General features: G+C 40.8%; 1 protein-coding gene and 1 pseudogene across 3 annotated transcripts; both read right to left on the reverse strand.

Annotated features, from left to right (window-relative positions):
- Positions 1 to 1,426: 1,426 nt before the first annotated feature.
- Positions 1,427 to 6,320, reverse strand: LOC148738131 (52 kDa repressor of the inhibitor of the protein kinase-like). 3 transcript variants are annotated; one of them, XM_088750020.1, is made up of 5 exons: positions 5,924 to 6,320; positions 5,685 to 5,729; positions 5,387 to 5,431; positions 5,222 to 5,293; positions 4,244 to 5,080 (listed from the first exon to the last, which is right to left on the reverse strand). In XM_088750020.1, the coding sequence occupies exons 1-5, from the start codon at positions 5,958 to 5,960 to the stop codon at positions 4,389 to 4,391; spliced, it is 891 nt and encodes a 296-aa protein (XP_088606146.1). In that variant the 5' UTR covers positions 5,961 to 6,320; the 3' UTR covers positions 4,244 to 4,388. The 3 variants fall into 3 exon arrangements, with proteins under 3 accessions (XP_088606149.1, XP_088606146.1, XP_088606147.1); XM_088750023.1 differs by lacking the exons at positions 4,244 to 5,080; positions 5,222 to 5,293; positions 5,387 to 5,431; positions 5,685 to 5,729 and adding exons at positions 1,427 to 2,408; positions 2,986 to 2,999 and having other exon boundaries at positions 5,914 to 6,320; XM_088750021.1 differs by lacking the exon at positions 5,685 to 5,729 and having other exon boundaries at positions 4,938 to 5,293.
- A 10,016-nt stretch (positions 6,321 to 16,336) lies between these two features.
- Positions 16,337 to 17,745, reverse strand: LOC148738132 (tetratricopeptide repeat protein 28-like; annotated as a pseudogene).
- Between the last annotated feature and the right edge of the window lie 1,687 nt (positions 17,746 to 19,432).

The raw sequence follows: 19,432 nt of genomic DNA on the forward strand, positions 1-19,432 counted from the left end.
CGTGACCAAAGACCTGGGTGTGACTATTGACTCCTCACGAAGTTTTCATGAGCATATGTTTAATACAGTCTCCGATTACATGTATAGGTTAATTAGGATCAATAGAATTAAGCACCTTCTTGGCAGAAAGACGCTACTTTCGCTAATTAACGTAAACAAACCGTAAAGTTAACCTTTACGCTACTTTTAATCAATGGCGTAAATGAACACTAAAACGATTGACGTAAAGTTGGCGGAATTATGACGTATAAAGTATAAAGTATAAAGCTGATCTTTAAGAGCACTTTAGGTGGCGATGTAAACAAGCGTAAAGCTGATTCGACACCTTTACGCTATCTTTAAGTCAACTTTACGTACCGACCGTGTAAATTGATCTTTAATCGTCTTTAAACAACTTTAAATACTAGCGTAAAGTTGGTCATACAACTTTAAGCAAATTTACGCCATATTTACGTTTTCGTAAAGCTGCATATTCATGCTGTGCTCGGCCTCAGAAAGTGCGATCGCATTTCTGAAGGCTTGAAGTCGCTGAAATTGCTTCCTATTGCCGATAAACTTTTTTTAAAATAATTCTGTTATGGTTCACAAGTGCTTAAATGGACTGGCGCCTGACTATCTCAGTCAAAAATTTACAAGGAGACTAGAACTACACAACAGAAACACACGGAATAAAAAAGATCTGAACCCACCAAGATACCGGTTAAAACTGAGCAGCGATCGTTCGCCTACAGAGGCGTTGCATGTTGGAACAGTCTCTCCAAAGACCATAAGAAGGTAGCGGACGGTAAAATCTTCAATAAGAGACTTGTCAACATGCTTTTAGCCTGATTTTTATTATGTCTCTATGTTTTTTAATCAGTTAATGATTTAGTTCTATTCTTCTTGTTACTTGTTTAGTCTTAGTTAGCATATTGTGGCTGAAAAGCCCTGTCAAAGGGGCTCAGTCAATTAAATAAATGTATGTATATATGTATATATATATATGTGTGTTTGTATGTATGTAACATTATGTATGTATGTTTGTATGTATGTATCTTCACGCTCAAGTACAAGATCGTGTCGAACAACAACCGAGCCAACCAAATGCACTGAACATAGCGAGGTACAGTAAGCAGGGGCGGATCCAGGATTTTCTGAAAGGGGGGGTTGTACAGATGTCGGTGATTTAGAAGGGGCCGCAAGGCCCCTTCCAACTAGGGGGGTCTGGGGGCATGCCCCCCCAGAAAAATTTGAAATCTAGAAGCTCGGAAATGCAATTTCCAGCATTCTGGGCATCAAAAGGCGTGTTGTTGTAGCCTGTATTTCAAGGTTGGAAAGAGTGTTTTTTTTGACGTTGTCTTCCGTTCTAGAATTCTTCCGTTGCTTTCTTGCATTACTTATTAGTTTAGTTCTAGTAGAAGAGAGACTAAGAATTACAAACTGTGAATAGACGGCTGAAAGAGGCATGACAGGCGGCAGTAAACCGCCGGTAACCGGCTTTTATTGAAACCCTTGCGGCGGCCCGTTTGTACATTATTGTAGTACACTTTTATCGCCAATGGCAGAAGGCGAGTGATGGCCCCATGCCTCTGGCGTGAGCTCTTAACAGTTCCAGTGTCATACCTGTCCCCCAAAAATATGATGTTTAGATTTTGTGAAGGCATGATATAAAATCTGGGATTAATCTTATTTCTCAGACAGAAATTAAAAAATAATAATGTATGATTGAACTGTCCAGCAGTTGTTGTCGTTTTTCTACTGCATTAGCATACCTCATTAATCAAACAACGAAGCCTGAAAAAGTCTTCTTGGATGGGCTTTTACAAAAGCCTCGCAGATCTCGTCTACCTCGAATCTCTCAGGGTAATGCATCGCAATTACAGCAAGGTCTGAGAAGCGCTCTTCAGACATCGTTGATCTGGTGCAGGTCTTGATCCGTTTCATGAGCGAAAAGGACCGCTCAGCTTCCGCACTACTGATTGGTAGGGTGCATGCGATGAGTAGAAGACGATGGATGTTTGGAAAAGCATCCTCGTCACACGCGCCAAGTGCCAATAAAAGATTGTTTGGGAGGTCCTTCTCTGTTGACTGCCACATAGTTTGCCATCTTCGCAGCTCATTCCCAAGGGATTTGGGAAAAGGAAGGTCATTCTCCCAGAACAGCATGCCTTTTGTTGCTTCAGATAGCTCCATGGTGTTTTGAACTATGATTGAGGGAACAAGATAAAGCAAGTGGCGTGCGTGGCGGTCTTCGACAGAAAACCGGTCTTCCATTTGACTAATCAAGGAATCAAGGAGGGGAATAGCCACAGATTTTTTATAATGATCAATTGGACTAGAGCTGGGAATGTTTGAGCGGTTCCTCTGTATGCTTGTCTTCCTGGGTACGGCTTCCACGATTCCCAGTTTCTCGGCAAGGTTTAATACTTCTGTGTACCACACTTTAAAGTCGCTGTCAATGTTTTTTCTAGCAGACTTGATGTTTCCAATTACTTCATCAACCATCATGTATGCTTCATAAATATCTTGGTCCCGTTTCTGCAGCTTTGATGCAAGAGCTTTGACTTCATCAAGAATATTCTTGGTTGTAATGAAAACCACTACTGTCTGAAATGACGACAAAGAGGCTTTCAGTCCCTGGGCTTTTGTGATGGTATCCTTGTCCCAGTTCCAGCTTCCAGTAGATGATTTTAAATTCGGGTATTCGTGGGGGGCAACAATAGCATCAAGAAATGTGAGAAGAATCTCATACATTTCAAGAAAAACATCTAGACATGTGTGCCTTTCCACCCAGCGTGTCTTGCATAGACCTGGAAGCTTGCTGTGAGAATTCTCAGGAAGGTATTCTTTCAGTGTCAACTCAAACAGCTGCTGTCGCTTCGGGCTGTTATTTAAAAAAAGATATGCTTCGTTAATCAGACCTATCAAATTTCGCACTTCTGCTAGTTTGCATGTTGCTGCGATGGAGAGGTTTAGGCAGTGAGCATAGCAGTGCGTGAAAAGAGCCAACGGACTGAACTCTTTTATCTTAGCCTGCACTCCTTCCTTTCCACTTGACATAACAGAAGCTCCATCATATGCCTGACCACGGATGTTGCTAGGATCCAAAGAAACAGATGGATCAGAGAGAGATTCCAAAATCTTCCTTGAAATCATGGTGGAATTTGTTCGTTGTAAGTGCATAAAACTAATCAGGCATTCTTTGACATGAGGATCGTTTGGCGAAGACTGGTCCACAAACCTCAGGCATAAAGATAAGATCTCCTGGTTTGAGTGTGGATCTGTACCCTCATCTGCTATAATCGTGAAAGGGAGGCCCTTGTCCCTCAGCTCTGCTGTCAGCCTTTCCTTAATTTTTGATGAATACACGTGAATGACCTCATTCTGAATAGTTTTGCTGGTATATCTTGCTTGTCGGCTTGCTGACATGAGGTGCTTCTGAAGAGGCTCGTTTCCTTTCGCAAGTAATTGAAGTAGAGCAACAAAGTTTCCTCTGTTAGTTTCATAACTTGAAAAATCGACACGATCATCACGATGTCCTCTAAAGGACAGACTCTGCTTTGCTAGAAACTCAACAGCTAGAACAATCTGTCGTAGAATTTCTTTGTTCTCTGTGGCTTGATTGGCTTCGGCCGTCGCCAGCTGGGAATCTACTCTATACCTCTCAGGATTCTGAAAAGTTTGTTTGAAGAGGTCTGCCTGTTCAGTTGCGTATCTATGCATCGCAGATTGCTCATGACAGTTGAGGATGCCATCCTTGCCAAGTGCCTTAGTGTAAGATTTCTGGTACGGTACTGTGACCAATACACCTGGTGTTGTACCCTTGGTAACTTTGTTAGGAAATAAGATACAGTGACTACAAATCCCACCTTCAAGTATGTAGCTGTAGCAAAGCCATGGGAACTGTTTCAGCCATTTCGATTGAAAAGAAACTTTCCATGTCTTCTTTCCTTTGGTAACTTGATGAGAATGAAGTATATCAGACTCAGAAGGTTTGCAGTGTAATGTAAGGTATTGCATTCTTTTTTCATCTGTAATTTCGTGCGATAATCGCCTCAAAACATCCCAAGAGCCTGCAGCATCTTTGACAACAGTTCCCAAATCAATCTTTGTGCCTGTGGTTGAACCAGAAGTGGTAGGCACAGGACATTTTGCAGCTACATCTAAAATTTACAAAAAGAGTTTATTTGTATACATTCACAACTTTTAATAGGTTAGTCCTTTATCTATTTGCAATAACCTCAATAAAATTGACACACATGCATTAAATAAATACAATAGCCTGCTTTTATTGTACTTTACAGGTCACATGAAAAATGTCTTGGTTATATATACCTTCACTAAATGACAAACTATTTTCTATAACATAACACTGTTATGCCGCTATAGTATGTAACATGCTTTTACTCTTAGAGGCAGACAAAAGTAACGTCATATTCTTCCCCTAGAGCATCAATATATTCTTTATCTTCGGAACTGCAAGATATTTCAAAAAACTGAAGGCTGTTCAATTTTTGCAAAATCAGCCTTACGTCGTTTCTTTCAAGGCTTACACCAACCAGGCACAGAACATTCAATGAGCATAATGAGGAAGTAATAGTTGCCACTTGATTGGCAGTGAATCCTACTCTGTTGAGTGATAGTACTGTAAGATTTTGTAATTGCTCTAAAATAGCCGTGCAACAACAAGTATCTATTTTTCTACAGTCATTTAGGATTAAGGTTTCAAGAGGAGAAGAATTAGAGTCAGTCAATAGGAAATTAAGGGATGATATCGGCTGGCCACTTAAATCCAGATATCTCAAACGTTTAGAAAATCCCAGACTATCTCCTAACAATGTTTGAAGCCTCCTTTCTGATGTTGTTATTTCGATATATCTTATAGATAAATATCTGAACCCACTGGAGTGCGACATGAAATTAACAATTTGTTCTTCATTTAAATATTGCATGGGCCACTCATCAAGAAGTAGGCAACTCCACAGAATGTTATTGTTGTTTATAATGTGCCTCCACCTCTTTGAGACCAGGCACACTGTTTTAAGCAATTCTTTAAGGCAGAAGTTTTTAAACACCTCGACCAATACTTCATCGGGCAAAGCTGTGTACAAAACGAAATTATAATACTAGTCAGTTTTATTTGGAATTCACTAGACTTCTTGCAACGTTGGAATAAATACTTTTTGTTGGTGCTGGCCGATATAAGTTTACTTTTCGGATAAATAAAAATAAGAAATTCTACCTTCGATCCCAGACCCTCCAGCCTGATCGTCAGGGTTGCTGATTCTTGGCTGCTTGTTAGGAGGAGCACTTTCTGTGTTTATAATTATAATGACAGTTCACTTAGTGAAGTATAATAAATTATTTTCTTTGTCTCCGTTTTAAGAACAATTTTATTTCTGCTTACCTTCATTAATACCTTCATTATCTTCAGGCCTCGACTGGGCTGAACCTGCAAAATGTTTATTTATGTTCAAAAGACATGATTTTCTTGCCAGTCAGCTTTCAATATGGTGCACAATGTAAAATACACTTTGTATGAATTGCACGGTATGTCGAGGCTATCGCGTGTCGAAGCTATCGCGTGTCGAAGCTATCGGATGTCGAAGCTTTCTGTGTTTATAATTATAATGACAGTTCACGTAGTGAAGTATAATAAATTATTTTCTCTCTCTCCGTTTAAGAACAATTTTATTTCTGCTTACCTTCATTAATACCTTCATTATCTTCAGGCCTCGATTGGGCTGAACCTGCAAAATGTTTATTTATGTTCAAAAGACATGATTTTCTTGCCAGTCAGCTTTCAACTGGTGGACAATGAAAAATACACTTTGTATCTGTTGTATGAATTGCACGGTATGTCAAGGCTATCGGGTGTTGAAAGTAGTTATTATTGTTATTAAATATAATTAACCGTCTTTTAAAAAAAAAAACACGAACTTACCTGATTTCTTCGCATAAAAATCGGTTATTTTCTTCATGACAGCTTCCAGTTCGTACGTTCTTCGACCTCAGCAACTGACTCAAACATTCGCTCGGTCCCAATCCCGCTCGTTTACGCTTGAATGAATTTCACCTGTGTTCCTATTATATATGACCCTGAGGACGTCACGCGATCCTAATAAGACTTTCTCCCAAGTAACTGATCCCCCACACTGACAGAAGTTGCGAAATGTATATTATCTTTTTAAATCCGCAAAAGCAGGTGAATGGTGGAAGTGAAACAACTTCGTAAAAGACAATTTTGTTCTTATTTTTTTTAAAGAAGAATTAAAAAAAATTAAAATGCTGCTCAAAGGGGGGGTTGCAACCCCCTCAACCCCTCCCCTGGATCTGCCCCTGGTAAGACGGTGTACAGTGCAGTGTGGGTGCAGTTAGCATTAGTTGTTTGCAATATACCTCGTTATGTGGGAGATATAATTCTGATTTACAGCGAAACATATTAATTGCTGCTCAATGCAATCAGAGGAACTTCGACTGCTTGAGCTTTTTTAACGCTTCTTTAAACCCTTTGCTTTACTGGTGGAAGATTAGCGAGGTGAGACAAGCAGTCCAGTAGACAATAACACAAGTAATAATGTCGAACGGATGAAGTTTGAAAGAATATTTTGTGATCATACGAGCTATCACAATTGTGCATTAAAAGATCCAGGGTACTGATGTGAATCACATATTGACACTGATTTACCGAGAACAACTTGAGGAAGACTAAAAAAAAGACTTACTTTGGTAGGTGAACTACCTCACAGGAAAATGAAAGCCTGAAAAGTGAGAGCGTGGAGTGGTGTGTAGCTCGCACTCATCAGATTGCCGCCAGAATTTTTGGTGTATCTCTAGGTAATCTGATTGACGCAATTTTTGGTGTAACTCAAAGCAATCTGATTGGTCCACTTTTTTTATTTGGTGTATCTCAAAGCAATATGATTGGCACATTTTTATGATGTATCAATAATCAATCAGATTGTAGTAAAGAATATGTCTCACCTTCGTGAGGAATATTTTGATATCATCTGTCGAGATTAGAAACGTCGTCAGGGAATTTTTTTCTACCTTTTGCAAGTTAACACATGCCTGCTTTGTGTTCTGCTTTCTTGTTTGCAAAGCACAAAGGCACCGTCAGCTAACACGAATTTAGCACTAAAGCGTGTTGTTTTGGAAGAGATAGTTTTGCTGACTTAGCTAAAACTTGCACAAGCAATGGCATAAATCATATTTGATTGACAATCTTAAATTTGCCTTATGGTTGCACTCTTTGCAAAGATTGAATAGACCACCTAGTTCTTTTTACTTTGTGCGTTGACTTTCATGTTAAATATCTGCTTCTTTGCTTCTAAAAGTTCTCCATGAATTAAATATTGTGTTTAAAGGGTACTTTCCCGCTACAATTACGTGTTTACTTTATCGCCAGAAATCGAGGACATTTTGCTCCCGCATTTATTGTCAACGGATTGCAGTTGGATGAAAACAAAGATAGCGGTCAGGACAAGTTCCATATAAAATATTGAACGATTCAAGTTCTGTGGACCTTCTTTATGGAGAAAAGAGCAAAAGAAAAACAACTTTGAACAGATCTCTTGGTATTTTTAAGGCAGAGCGACTTATAGCAATTTACTGTCTGATGTAATGCAAGGGACATTCTGTATTAAGCTTCAATGTCCGCTCAAACTGGCTTTCTTTGTAATCGTCCAAGATATCCGGACATTTTGGAAAATGTAGCTTAAACCACTTGCATTAATTAAAAGGGAAGATCTAGGCAAATCGTACTTGAAAAGGGCTTTTTCTCCCAGCTGAAAACACAGTTCAACGGACGCACTATCAGTATACAGATCTCTCTGGTCTGCTTCTTAATTTTCGCGCGAGAAAATAAATTTATTCAAGGCTCTACTTTAGTATGAGGGGGTTTGGATTGAGTTTATTTCCCGTCAAACATTGCTGAATAAGAAAAGGGAAAAATTAACGCCCGGGCGGAGTGTGGGGTCTTCAGCGGACACACCTTTAAAGTACGTGTGTTGTTTAGGCATCACGAAAACGCACGGGACATTTGACATGGTCATACGTGAATCGATAAACCTTTCCCGCCAGAAACGCTAATGTTGTAAGATTTGCCGTGATGATGATGGAGAAGACTGGGTGGGCTGTGATGGTTGCACCCAGTATTTCCATGCAGAGTGCCTTGGTCTTGATTACTCCGAAGTTCTCTCACAACCATTCTTTTTTTGACCCCGTTAAGAGCTACTTGTAGTTGAATAGCATACGACCTATTTACATGCAATTTTCGGGACACGTTCATTTCGCGAATTTCAAGAAGAAATTATCGAGACATTAACGCGACACGAAAAATAAGTCGCAAACATATCATAACGCGAAAATGATTTAAAAGTTATGTCAATAATCAAGAGAAAAATTAATGATCTTTTTATTGAGTGAATAACCACACGTACATATACATACATACATACATACATACATACATACATACATGCGTTAGTTGACCACTCCCCATGGGGGCTTTTCAGGGCCAATTCCTACCCATCCCACCCCTGGGGAGGACATCCACAACACAGTAACCTCGGGCGTGGGAAATTAACGTCTCCTACCCCTAGCCCTGCAGGAGACGGGACCTACGGTTTATTCGTCCTTATCCGAGAAGACTAGAATATCTATCCATTTCTTGATTCTAGAAAGGTAGCAAATTCTCCTCACTTATTTTAAGACCATGAGTATCGGTCCGGCCGGGGCTCGAACCCTCGACCTCCCGCACAACACAATCCGGCGCTCTAACCAATTGAGCTAACCGGGAGGCGGTTTCCAGGTCCAAAAAGTTTCCAGGTCCAAAAGTTTCCAGGTCCAAAAGCAAGTAAACAGTGGTACTAACTTTGAAGATATGTGTAATAAATCGAGAATGTAGCTTATAAATCCCGTCTGGTTTAATGAACTGAACTATTGCGTCCCTTGGGATATCCGATTACCTCATGGTATGCACGTGCAACAATTACCTCATGGTATGCACGTGCAACGATTACCTCATGGTATGCACGTGCAACGATTATGTCATCAGTATAGCGATATGAATGACGACCTTAGAGGCCTTCCAAGGGGTTTTGGCGACAGGCGACATTGCTCAAAAATGTGGCGACAATCTCTTTCCGATTCAACGACTGCGCGCACCTTCGCCTACTCAGTCGCTAATCCTTTCAATGGTCTTGAGACGCAGCAACTTGCTTCCTTCTCTATACTACCTATCTCGCTCAACACCGTCCTCACTACTATCAAGCGCGAACTCCGCCTGTTTTTCACGAACAAGCTTGCACGCATATTGCATTTAGAGGAACTTTTTTGTCATGATTGCCGTTTTTTAGTAGAGACCAAAACGTAGCAGTACTACGTTTTGGTCTCGTCACGCAACGCAGTCTCTCTGCAGAACGGCAAGAGGGGGGGATGTTTCGTGAAAAGAGCAAACGATGGCCCCGAAGGGGGCTACAGCAGGGGTTTCAATAAAAGCCAATTACCGGTGGTATACCGCCGCCTGTAGGACCTCTTACCGCCGTCTGTTTGGATTTCATTTAAAGAAAATAAAAAGTAATTTTAGTGGTCACAGCCGCCAATTAAACCTTCAGTGGTCGCTAACAACTAATGTTATTGAAACCCCTGCTACAGTATGCGGGCAACCAATGCAGCTCTGGGACAATAGACCACCAAATATCTCTGCGTGAGTCTATTTCAGATAAATTGGTAAGATTTTTCCTCTCTTTCTTTGGGTGAATTAATGCGATATATTCGTTCTCTTTAAGGTTAAGGATCTTTTTTTCCTATAGATAAATGAAAACATTAGTTACTCAGTGTCGCACCTCAACCCACCCAGCCAAAAAAATGACTCTTAGATGCCTAGGAATGCCTTTTTTTCACTGGTTATAACGTCAGTGTCTTTGGCACTGTTTCTTTGCTCCTCAATTAACTTTTACTCCAATGTTTCGCGCCATTGCGACCCTCCATATGATTTTGATGCTAAAGGTGATAGCACGCTCACAACACGCTTCCAGTTTAAAACAAAGGAAATCAGTTTTAGCACGCTTAAAGTGTGTCCAAGAGCACACTTCATTAGCAAATACTTTGTTTCATAGAACACACTAAAAACAAATAAAGCGTAACCTGTCGAACAATGTAGGGTATGCAGTTGAACATAGAAGCGTGTTAACCTTCGAAAACAAAAGCTACCGTGAGAGACGACACAACGCACTTAGCGTGCGAGACGACACAACGCACTTAGCGTGTGAGGTCGCACGCAAAAATTAGGCTAGTGTGTCCCCCGTGTCAAAAGAACTTTACAAAACGAATGGCTGAAGTGGTTAAAATGAATATCGATGCATAGTTACTTACCATTCTTGAATGAGCCTATTGACCAATAATAGTTGATTCTGCTTGTTGTCAAGCATAAGCTTATTGATTTTATTTCAACCTTCTGACATACACCATCCATCGCCGTTTTTCGGGCATAAAAGACAAGGAGATTCAGCTTCAAAGTCAACGTAACTCATTGCTTTTCGCAGTTTCTTCGAAGAGGTAGTCTTAGTCGGATTTAGAGTACCCGACGGTGTGCTTTGCTGTTTTCGATCTTTTTCTCGGTCATAAGCATGGACCATTTCCAAAGTCTTGTCTATTGTGTTGTAGATATATTTTCTCGGACAAACGCAAAACAAATCACGCGTGGTTAAGTTTGGGAAATAATTTTTGAGCGGGTGAATAGCTTGATGACCAAAAGCGTTGTTTGTTCAAAGTAAACACGAGCACGCCATGCCAGGCGCCAGCTTTGTCAAAATTCAGTTCCAGTGTTCGCGCAGAATTTACTCTAATGAATTTCAACGGTAATTTCAAACCTAAAAACACGCTGGTACAAGCGAAAGTCACAAGTATTTAAATAAACAGACTATGCGCTTCTACGAATTTTCTGTTGTCTTTGTAGTTTCGCTCGCCAAATTAAGATTAAGCTTTTCCAAACTCTCAGCCTTCATTTCCAAGTATTCCACCGCGCTAAAATATCACAGAAAGTTTGGAGTGTCTTGGGGCAGGGAATGAACATAAGCCGCGTTTGGTTTCGCGAGCGTTCCATAGTGAGAAAAACATTCGTTGCCAGATTCTTGCTGGTTTTAAGAGGGGGACTGTTGTCTGACTTGAATCTCGCTCGTGTCTGGCCATAAATTTTCGAACCGGAGGGCTTGAATCAGACGCCCGATCAGACGCGTTCGGCCGCACCGCATTTCTCGCTTTCAGTGCTCTTGCTCAATTCTCGTTTGTTTGTCTCGCTCGTGTCAGTCGTATCATCGCCATGACTTGTCATGTTTGATTCTCGCTGATTAGCACATTTTTTATGGCTGGTGTCTCGCCGAGAATTTTCGCACGGGGCGCGCCATCGATCGCACACTAAGCATGCCATCGATCACACACTAAGCGTGCTATCGATCGCACTGTAAAGGGTGCTATTGATCGGACACTAAGCGTGCTATCAATCACACAGCTATATAAGCGTGCTACCGATCGCACACTAAGAGAAACAAATGATTTAGCGTGTTAGGTCTTGGAAAAAAAATCAAATGTGCTCTTCTTTGTTAAATCTATGCATAATCCGTGTTGTAGGACACACTACGCGCGTTGTGTCAGCGTGTTGTGAGCGTGCGATCACCTTTAGCTTTAAAGTCCTATGGAGGCTCTGTTCCTTTCTTCTCCAATCTGATGTTTTCGTCAATGTCTGGTCCACTTTTTTTCCTCTTTACTTTATTAGTTGTTGCGAATATAGTGCGCGCTTTTTTTTCTTAATTTCTCTGTCTGGTTGCTTTGCTCAGCAGTATCTTACTCCTAGCTCCTTTCTTCTCTGACTAAATGTTGCGTTGGAATCTTGCAAAATGCTTTTTCTCATCCCCGTTTGATTTTACAAGTTAGTTGCTTCATCACTGTTTCTACAAATTCATATTTGTTTCTTACATCAGGATCTAGCGACCAGGATTAAGGGATTTAATAAACAAAGCTTTAAAACGAACTTGCTTAAGAGGCTGTCTCTCTTATTTCCACCCGGTCAATTTCGCGTCAAAAATAATTTTGCCTGAAACTCTGTCAAAAGAAAGACTTTACTTAGGAAAGAACTAAATTAGATTTGGTTTGTTTCGAAATAATTTTCTGACTGCGTTAGGGGCCATAATTGTTTCCCAGTCTGTTGGGACCGTCGCAACATCTCGAAATTGAAAAATAGGCATATTTTGTAACATTGTAAAATATTTGATTCGCATAGTTAAGCCACCGAATTTATATCAGATTGCTTAAAAACCTTTCTAGTTTGCCAAGAAAGTTAGAATTTGCCCTTTCAATATATCTGAAAAGGCGAATTTTAGCATATTCTAACCCCTATAAATCTCCATCGGCCGATGGCCGAGAATAACCTTGATTTAGACGTTAAGTTTTGAGATTTGGGATCTGGTTGACAACTCTATCCTACACATGAATAAAGGCTGATAGTTTCGAAAGAAACTGTTTGGGGGTGCGTCGGTGGGAGTAACGAAATAATTTGGATATATCAACAAAGTTGAAATGGAAAATTGGCCACCGTAACGATTACAAAAGCTGACGTTTCGAGCGTTAGCCTTCGTCGGAGCGAATAGAGGAATTGTATCCTACACAGCCGTTAAGTCTAGACCTTTATAGGCAAAAAAATGCAAAAACCCCGGTACGTCTTCGATTTTTCAAAAGTTATGACCATTTGAATCAGCTCATGTACGAACATTCGCGATCTTTTCACCTACACTAAAATCGAACCACTGGAGCAGATTTCGTCATAAATACAGCTTACCTTCGGCGCACCTTGGCTTTATGTGAGATTTCAGATGTTCGTCGCTCCCTAAACTGGTGAACTTAATGATAACTCCTGCAAATAACTCCAAACTTCAGCGGTCGGCGTGTATCGACACTCTTCTTTAACTGGTTGTTGCGAGCTAAACTCGAAAACTAAAGCCATGTTTCGCGCTTAATGTCCTGTTAAAACTTTGGATCGCTGCTGCGTTCTCTTCAAGAATCAGTCATAGAACTCCACAAGTCTATATGTCGAAGTTTGGGGGCTAAAATTTGGAATTTAAGGCTGAACGATTGCACTATCGAGCACAGCCGTGGTTCTGTTTTCAGAGAGGTTCGCATTGACCATTGCGGGTGAACCCGCTGGCCCTTTATTTTTCTGGAAGGCCTGCAAGTGTAGTATGGCATGCAAGTGCTTTTTCGAAACCAGAAAGGCTTAAGTCTGTAGCGAGCCTTCAGCGAGGTTGATAAAGCTCTCAGAATGTAGAGGTGACACCAATGATCATCTACAAGCATGTCACTTAGGTCAGCTTAGAGGAAAGGAACAAGAATATGAGCTTATTGTTAACAGGTCAGGGTTGCCACACGACCTTTCCCCTGATCAACTTGAAGAACTTTGGATCTGCGAAAAGCATAGAGGAAACATGGGTAAAAACTGGCGACCACGTCGCACTTGCAAGTACCCGCTGCACAACGGCCGGAAAAAGCAGCTAAATACTAGAAATGCAGTTCATCTCGACATGTCAAGGGAAATTAAAGCTATCTTTTCAGAACTCGTTCCAACAGGTTCCCGTAAGTATGATTATGTAAATTATAGCTTACCAATAAGGTATTGTCCTGAAATGTGGACCACGGTTTAAATTAAGATAAGATCTACACACATATTGAGGTGCGGTAAATGTCAGAACTCAGTATTTTGGATTTGATTAACATCTGGGCCAAAGCTCGCACGCAAGTGAGTATAAAACAAAACAGCTGCTGTGATTTCGTCGCAAAATACGTACCGTCATTCCACATGGAGGCCATATGGCAGCTAGTGCAACTTGATAAATTAAATCACACTTCGAATTGTAACAATGCTCTGAAGCAAACTTGAAATCTACAACCAAAGTTTCCAACACTACAAAATTGTGACGTTAGTCAATTATGTTTATAATCGGAAAACAGCAGCTGTACTGAAAAATGCGTAATATACTGGATTTTTCTGCCTTACCTTATCTCTCAACATCTACACGTTTACAAAAGCATCTTTTATGTCATACGCGCAAGGCGAGATACCAGATAAATAAAATTGGAGAGTTATTTGACACCAATGTTTACGCTGTTGCAAGATAATATTCCTTCTGTTTTTGACGTTTATACATTTATACAAACCCTTTTGCGTCATTGATATAGAAACCAGGAGGCATCGATTTTCGTCCTTTTATCCCTAGAGTCGAGTTTAACAACCTTTGCAGCATACCCCCTATTGGAAATTTAAGAGAGTACCCAGGGGTCACGTGATCAAAGTGCAACTGTTTTTATTTGTTATCTATAAGTATCACTCTGCTTATCATTTTACATTATTGTTGTATTTCGTGCTTTTAAGTAATCTGTGTATCTTGTTACAAGCTGCACAAGATCAAACTCGCGGAGAACATGACGTTGTTGCAAGTTATACTTCTTTACCAATCCTCCCCCATATAGTAAACCCCAAATAAAATCTTAGAACTATAACGGAAAAAAACTTATGGTCCTCAAATTTTTATTCTTTCCCTTTAACAATAACAGTGCAAGTTAGCAAGGTATGTGGGTGAGAACCACAGAAAGCATGCAGAGAAATATATCAAGGAACAACCTGGTTATAAGTCTCCTTCGAAACAGAAAGCCCCTTTCTTTGAGCTTTATTTTGTCATTGCAGCGCCACAAGCCAAGGGTGTTTACACAGTAAACAAAAGTCACCATACACTAATATCCCATTTTCAAATTTCATTATTTATCCAATATACCACTTGCCAAAAGAAGAGTTAACCAAATTGGGAGTGGATGCAAAACAAAAAAATCCCATGGGGGGGGGGTTGGGAGGCTGGTGGGAGGTACACTGCATTTGAATGTTTGATGGGTGTATGATATGGGTGGAAAGAGACTAAATGAATGGAAATCATATCAGATCAGATATTTCAACTCAATTCGTACAGGTCTTGAAAATCACATTTAGCAATTTGTAGAGGATGTAGAAAATATGGAGTAGGGGTAAAGGGATGATGCCCAGTCCCATAAGTTGCAAATATGTCTACATAGCCCTGAACCCCACGTAGTTGCCATCAGCAGATGGATAAGCAGATCTTATCATGTGGACACAACATGAAGGACAAACTCGCCTATTCCCCTTCCTCAGCCTGTCATATCGCCATAAAATGAATTGACGATATGCCGCCTTTCTGAAGCTGTTACCGCTATAATCAATGTCATCTGCTCACATGTCACATCTAGCTTTTATGGCTACTTCGAGCACATTTCTGTAAAGACATAAATCTTTAAACAGTTCATATGACGTTATACAATTTCTAAGTCTACAACATTTCTGTTCTTGAGGATTTTCCATTTAGATACAGTGGCTGCAAACACACCAGTCAGGTCGCAAATCAGATTCCCCGTGTAATGGCTCGCTAGGGTCTCCTTCCTACGTCGAATTCTTGGCGTAGTCTAAACTGCCTTTCCCTTTCAGAGTAAGTCGATGTGGAGTTTGTCTTTCTGTTCCGCTGAAAGACCGGTGATAAATGCCTAAAAGGGAAGAGAGAAAAATGCCGCACTACCATTTTGGAACCTCGCGGAGTTGATTTGTCAGATTTCAAAACCCTAGAAACCCTAATGTCTTACCCTTATTTCCTCAACTGACGCCTGAACGTCAGCGTTACGTCGCTGAAATGCACTTCCAGTCAAATTCTGAGCGTTTTCTCGCTCTACTGCCTCCATCTTTCCATTTCTGCATTGCTTTTTCCCCCTTGCCAAAACCACAACGTGACGAGCATCTACTATCAGCATTCCTGCACGGGCAACCTTCGCTTCGTGCCGTTTCTTTCCGACTACAGGTAGTTTTGCATTAACAGGACTGTATGAAAATGAGGACAATCGGTTAGTGGTCCGTATTTAAATTATAAAGTATGAAAAACAGTTTCAAAGATAGTTGGAAAATTAAAAAACATACCACTTGAGTTTCGCTAGGTGCCGCGCCATCATCTTCGTTCTGTTCGTTTTCAGTTTCTACCAGATGAGAACCATACGCGTTTACTGGACCGTATCTTGGCAGCAAATCGTGAATATCTAGAGATATTTCACTGTCTGTGTCCATTTCCTCGACGAGGTCAGAAGCCATATCTAAATACAAATTGCCCGCGCGTTTCGACATTGATCTAGCTAATGGCCGTTCCGGTCTGTGATCCTGTTACACAACAAACAATGCGCAAACCATCACGGTAAGTGACAATGGGTCTTTAAGTTTGCTCATTGGTTAATCAAAGAAAATAATTCATTATAATCAGACTTACCCTTTTCTCAAAAAGTCAAATGTCACATTATCCCCCATCAGCACAAAAGGAGCCCATTGCGAAGGTTCGGGAAAGCCGTAGCTTCTCAACCATTGAACGGCCTGGTGAAGAGATTCACAGGCACTTTCTTCCCGAACAAGGTGTTTGTAAAAATGGTCCATGAGCTTGGCCGTTGCTTCGTCTTCTATAGCCCACGATGCCACCAACACTGAACGTGTACCGGATGCTAAGAATGCTCGGGTGATTCCAATAACTCCTTCCTTTTTAACCAATCCACGCCCACTGTAACAACAGCTGAGTACGACCAGTTTAGCTCGCACTTGCACTCCTTGAATATGGTACATTGTCAGGAGGTAATCTTCCTCCTTTGGAACAATGTTTGTACTACATTGAGTACTGTTGGTAGTACATTGAGGAGAGAGGGCAATCTCTTCTCTTTCGGCATCTCCATGTGCGGCAAGATGTGTGAGACTCACCAGATGTATTCCTTGAAGTACTGCCTGCTTTGCTGCACGCCTTTCTGTTAAAGGTTGAACGTTCAGCAGTCGACCAACATCTCTGCTTCCTTATTTGCACAGAGCAATGGTGTAACATTAATGACTCGTCCATTGTAAGAGACTTCACCAACCGTAGGATTACCCACCACCAGTGCGTCACTTTGACTGTGATAGTCGGATGGACATTCTTGAATGTGCCGAAGAGTCGCCAGAGAAGGGACGAGGCGTATTCGGTACTTCTCCGATAAACACTTTCCGGCTGGTTCATCACGCAAGGCAGCAAATGGGACTCTGTACGAAAAACGATCCGGCACAATGCTGATTTCAGGCTCTGTAAGTAGATCTGCCACAGGTGCGACGATCCATTCATAGCACAAGTGATGAGTCCTTCCGATATCTTTGATTTCGTCACCTCGCAAATTTGCTCGGCTCTTTTCATGAACAGAAGTTGTCACGCTGTCACCTAAGGATCGGTCTCCGCATTTTTCTGAGGGTAAAACGCCAAAACAGGCGGCGCCGCTCTTTTTGAATACTCCTTCCACATCGCAAACATCTTCATCAATAAGAGTCTTTACTTTGACTTTGTCTGTTGCTCGAAAAAAAATGTCTCCATTTGCTTTCAATACCCCAAGATAAACGTGCCGCTCTACATACGAAATGTACAAGAAAACACAGTTATTTTCTCTTTTGATGATGTTTTCAATCCCGGACCATGATTGTGGATCACCTGAGATGTGGCTTTCAGCGGAATACTTGTCTGCCATGGTTTCTGCAGGACCTCTAGCTCGTCCCAGCTCCTCAACGTAGAGAGCATCTCGATATTTTGCACCATCGCAAGGCAATTTAGTGAGTAATTGATAGGGAAACATTTGAAGGAATGAGAAATACTCTAAATTTGACCGTGCGAAAGTAAGTCTGTTTATATGACAGGTGTGAACAAACATTTAATCAACAAAAAGAGAAGCCTCCACTGTACTCTGTTCTGTTTTAAAGCACAAAGGAAGCGATAGAGTACGAAAGCAGTGTAGGGAGAAACACGAGATGTAGTCGAGTGTTTCTGTCCTTGTCTTGAGTGCTTCAACCGCTTCCTATGTGTTTAACAACAAAACAGAGCACAGTCATGGCTCTTCTCTTTTTTTTATAATGAAGAATCCGTTAATTAAATTCCCAACGCATTACTTTCAATTTTCGAAACAAGCTTTATTTCCAGCGCAAGCAACATTGTCGTCAACATGCCCCATACTCTCACAAAGCAGGCAACAATAAGCCAATCAGAATCTTAATTAGAATGGTTCAAGTAATCTGCTTGGTTAAACAAACCTTTGATTGGTTTTCTGCCCGCTCACTTATTCCGAAATTTCACTTTTAATTAATTAACGAACAAACGCCAGACACTAAACAAATAAGCAGATAGCGTACAGCTTTAAATCAGCTCCATGCTCTATTTAAACAATAGAGTGTTTCTGTCCAGGAACTATCGGCTGGTAGTTGCCCCGTGGAAATTTGATGTTCTTAAAACAAATATTTGCCTGAGAAGCGAAGCTTCGAGGGCAAATGTGCTAGTTTTAAGAACATCAAATTTTCAAGGGGCAAGTATCAGACCGATAGTTCCCAGACATAAACACTCGATTGTCTTTATTCTTCACCACTAAATTTTCTTCCGCGCGCAAGTTGAAAAACTGTCAAAACCCACTAAATGCAGATCAATCAAACATTTATTCATGCGTACAACCTGTCACAAATGTCAATAACTCGCAACCGTACACTGGCTAAATAATACGTTAAACCTGTCAGAATTGAAAAGTCGCTGTTTTCTGATCTGCCTAACTTCGCGGCAGTCTAACCATTCAAAATTTTTCACGGATGAGTACTATCCATCCGGGTATTTTCCGCGGACAGGCACTATTTAAACAATAGAGTGTTTCTGTCGAGGTACTATCGGCTGATAGTTGCCCCTCGGAAATTTGATGTTCTTAAAACAAATATGCTGGTTTTAAGAACATCAAATTTCCAAGGGGCAACTATCAGACCGATAGTTCCGAGAAATAAACACTCTATTGTTTTTATTGTTCACCACTAAATTTTCTTCGGCGCCTACAGCTTGTCACAAATGTCAATAATTCGCAACCGTACATTGGCTAAATAATACGTTATACCTGTCAGAATTGAAAAATCACTGTCTTTCCGATCTGCCTAACTTCGCGGCCGTCAAACTATTCAAAGCTTTTCACGGATGAGTACTGTCAATCCAGGTATTTTCCGAGGACGGGCACTATGGGCTGATAGTGTCTCTCCATGGATAAACATTATCGCGTCACGTGATCGATTTAAACCAATAAGAACTGGAGAAAATTTAGTGGTGAACTATAAGGGCTGATAGTGTCTCTCCACGGATGGACACTATCGCGTCAGGTGATCAACTTAAACCGATAAGAATCGGAGAAAATTTAGTGGTGAACTATAAACTCTGATAAAGCACGCCCTTTCCACCAATGATAGTGCAAGTTGTATCCAACCTCTATGATTACAACTATTACCCAAAAAAATCGGCACATTTTTTGGAAAACATAAGGAGTCGTATATTTACTTTCCAAT

Source organism: Stylophora pistillata, chromosome 2 (genome assembly GCF_964205215.1).
Source record: "Stylophora pistillata chromosome 2, jaStyPist1.2, whole genome shotgun sequence".
NCBI lineage: Eukaryota > Metazoa > Cnidaria > Anthozoa > Scleractinia > Pocilloporidae > Stylophora > Stylophora pistillata.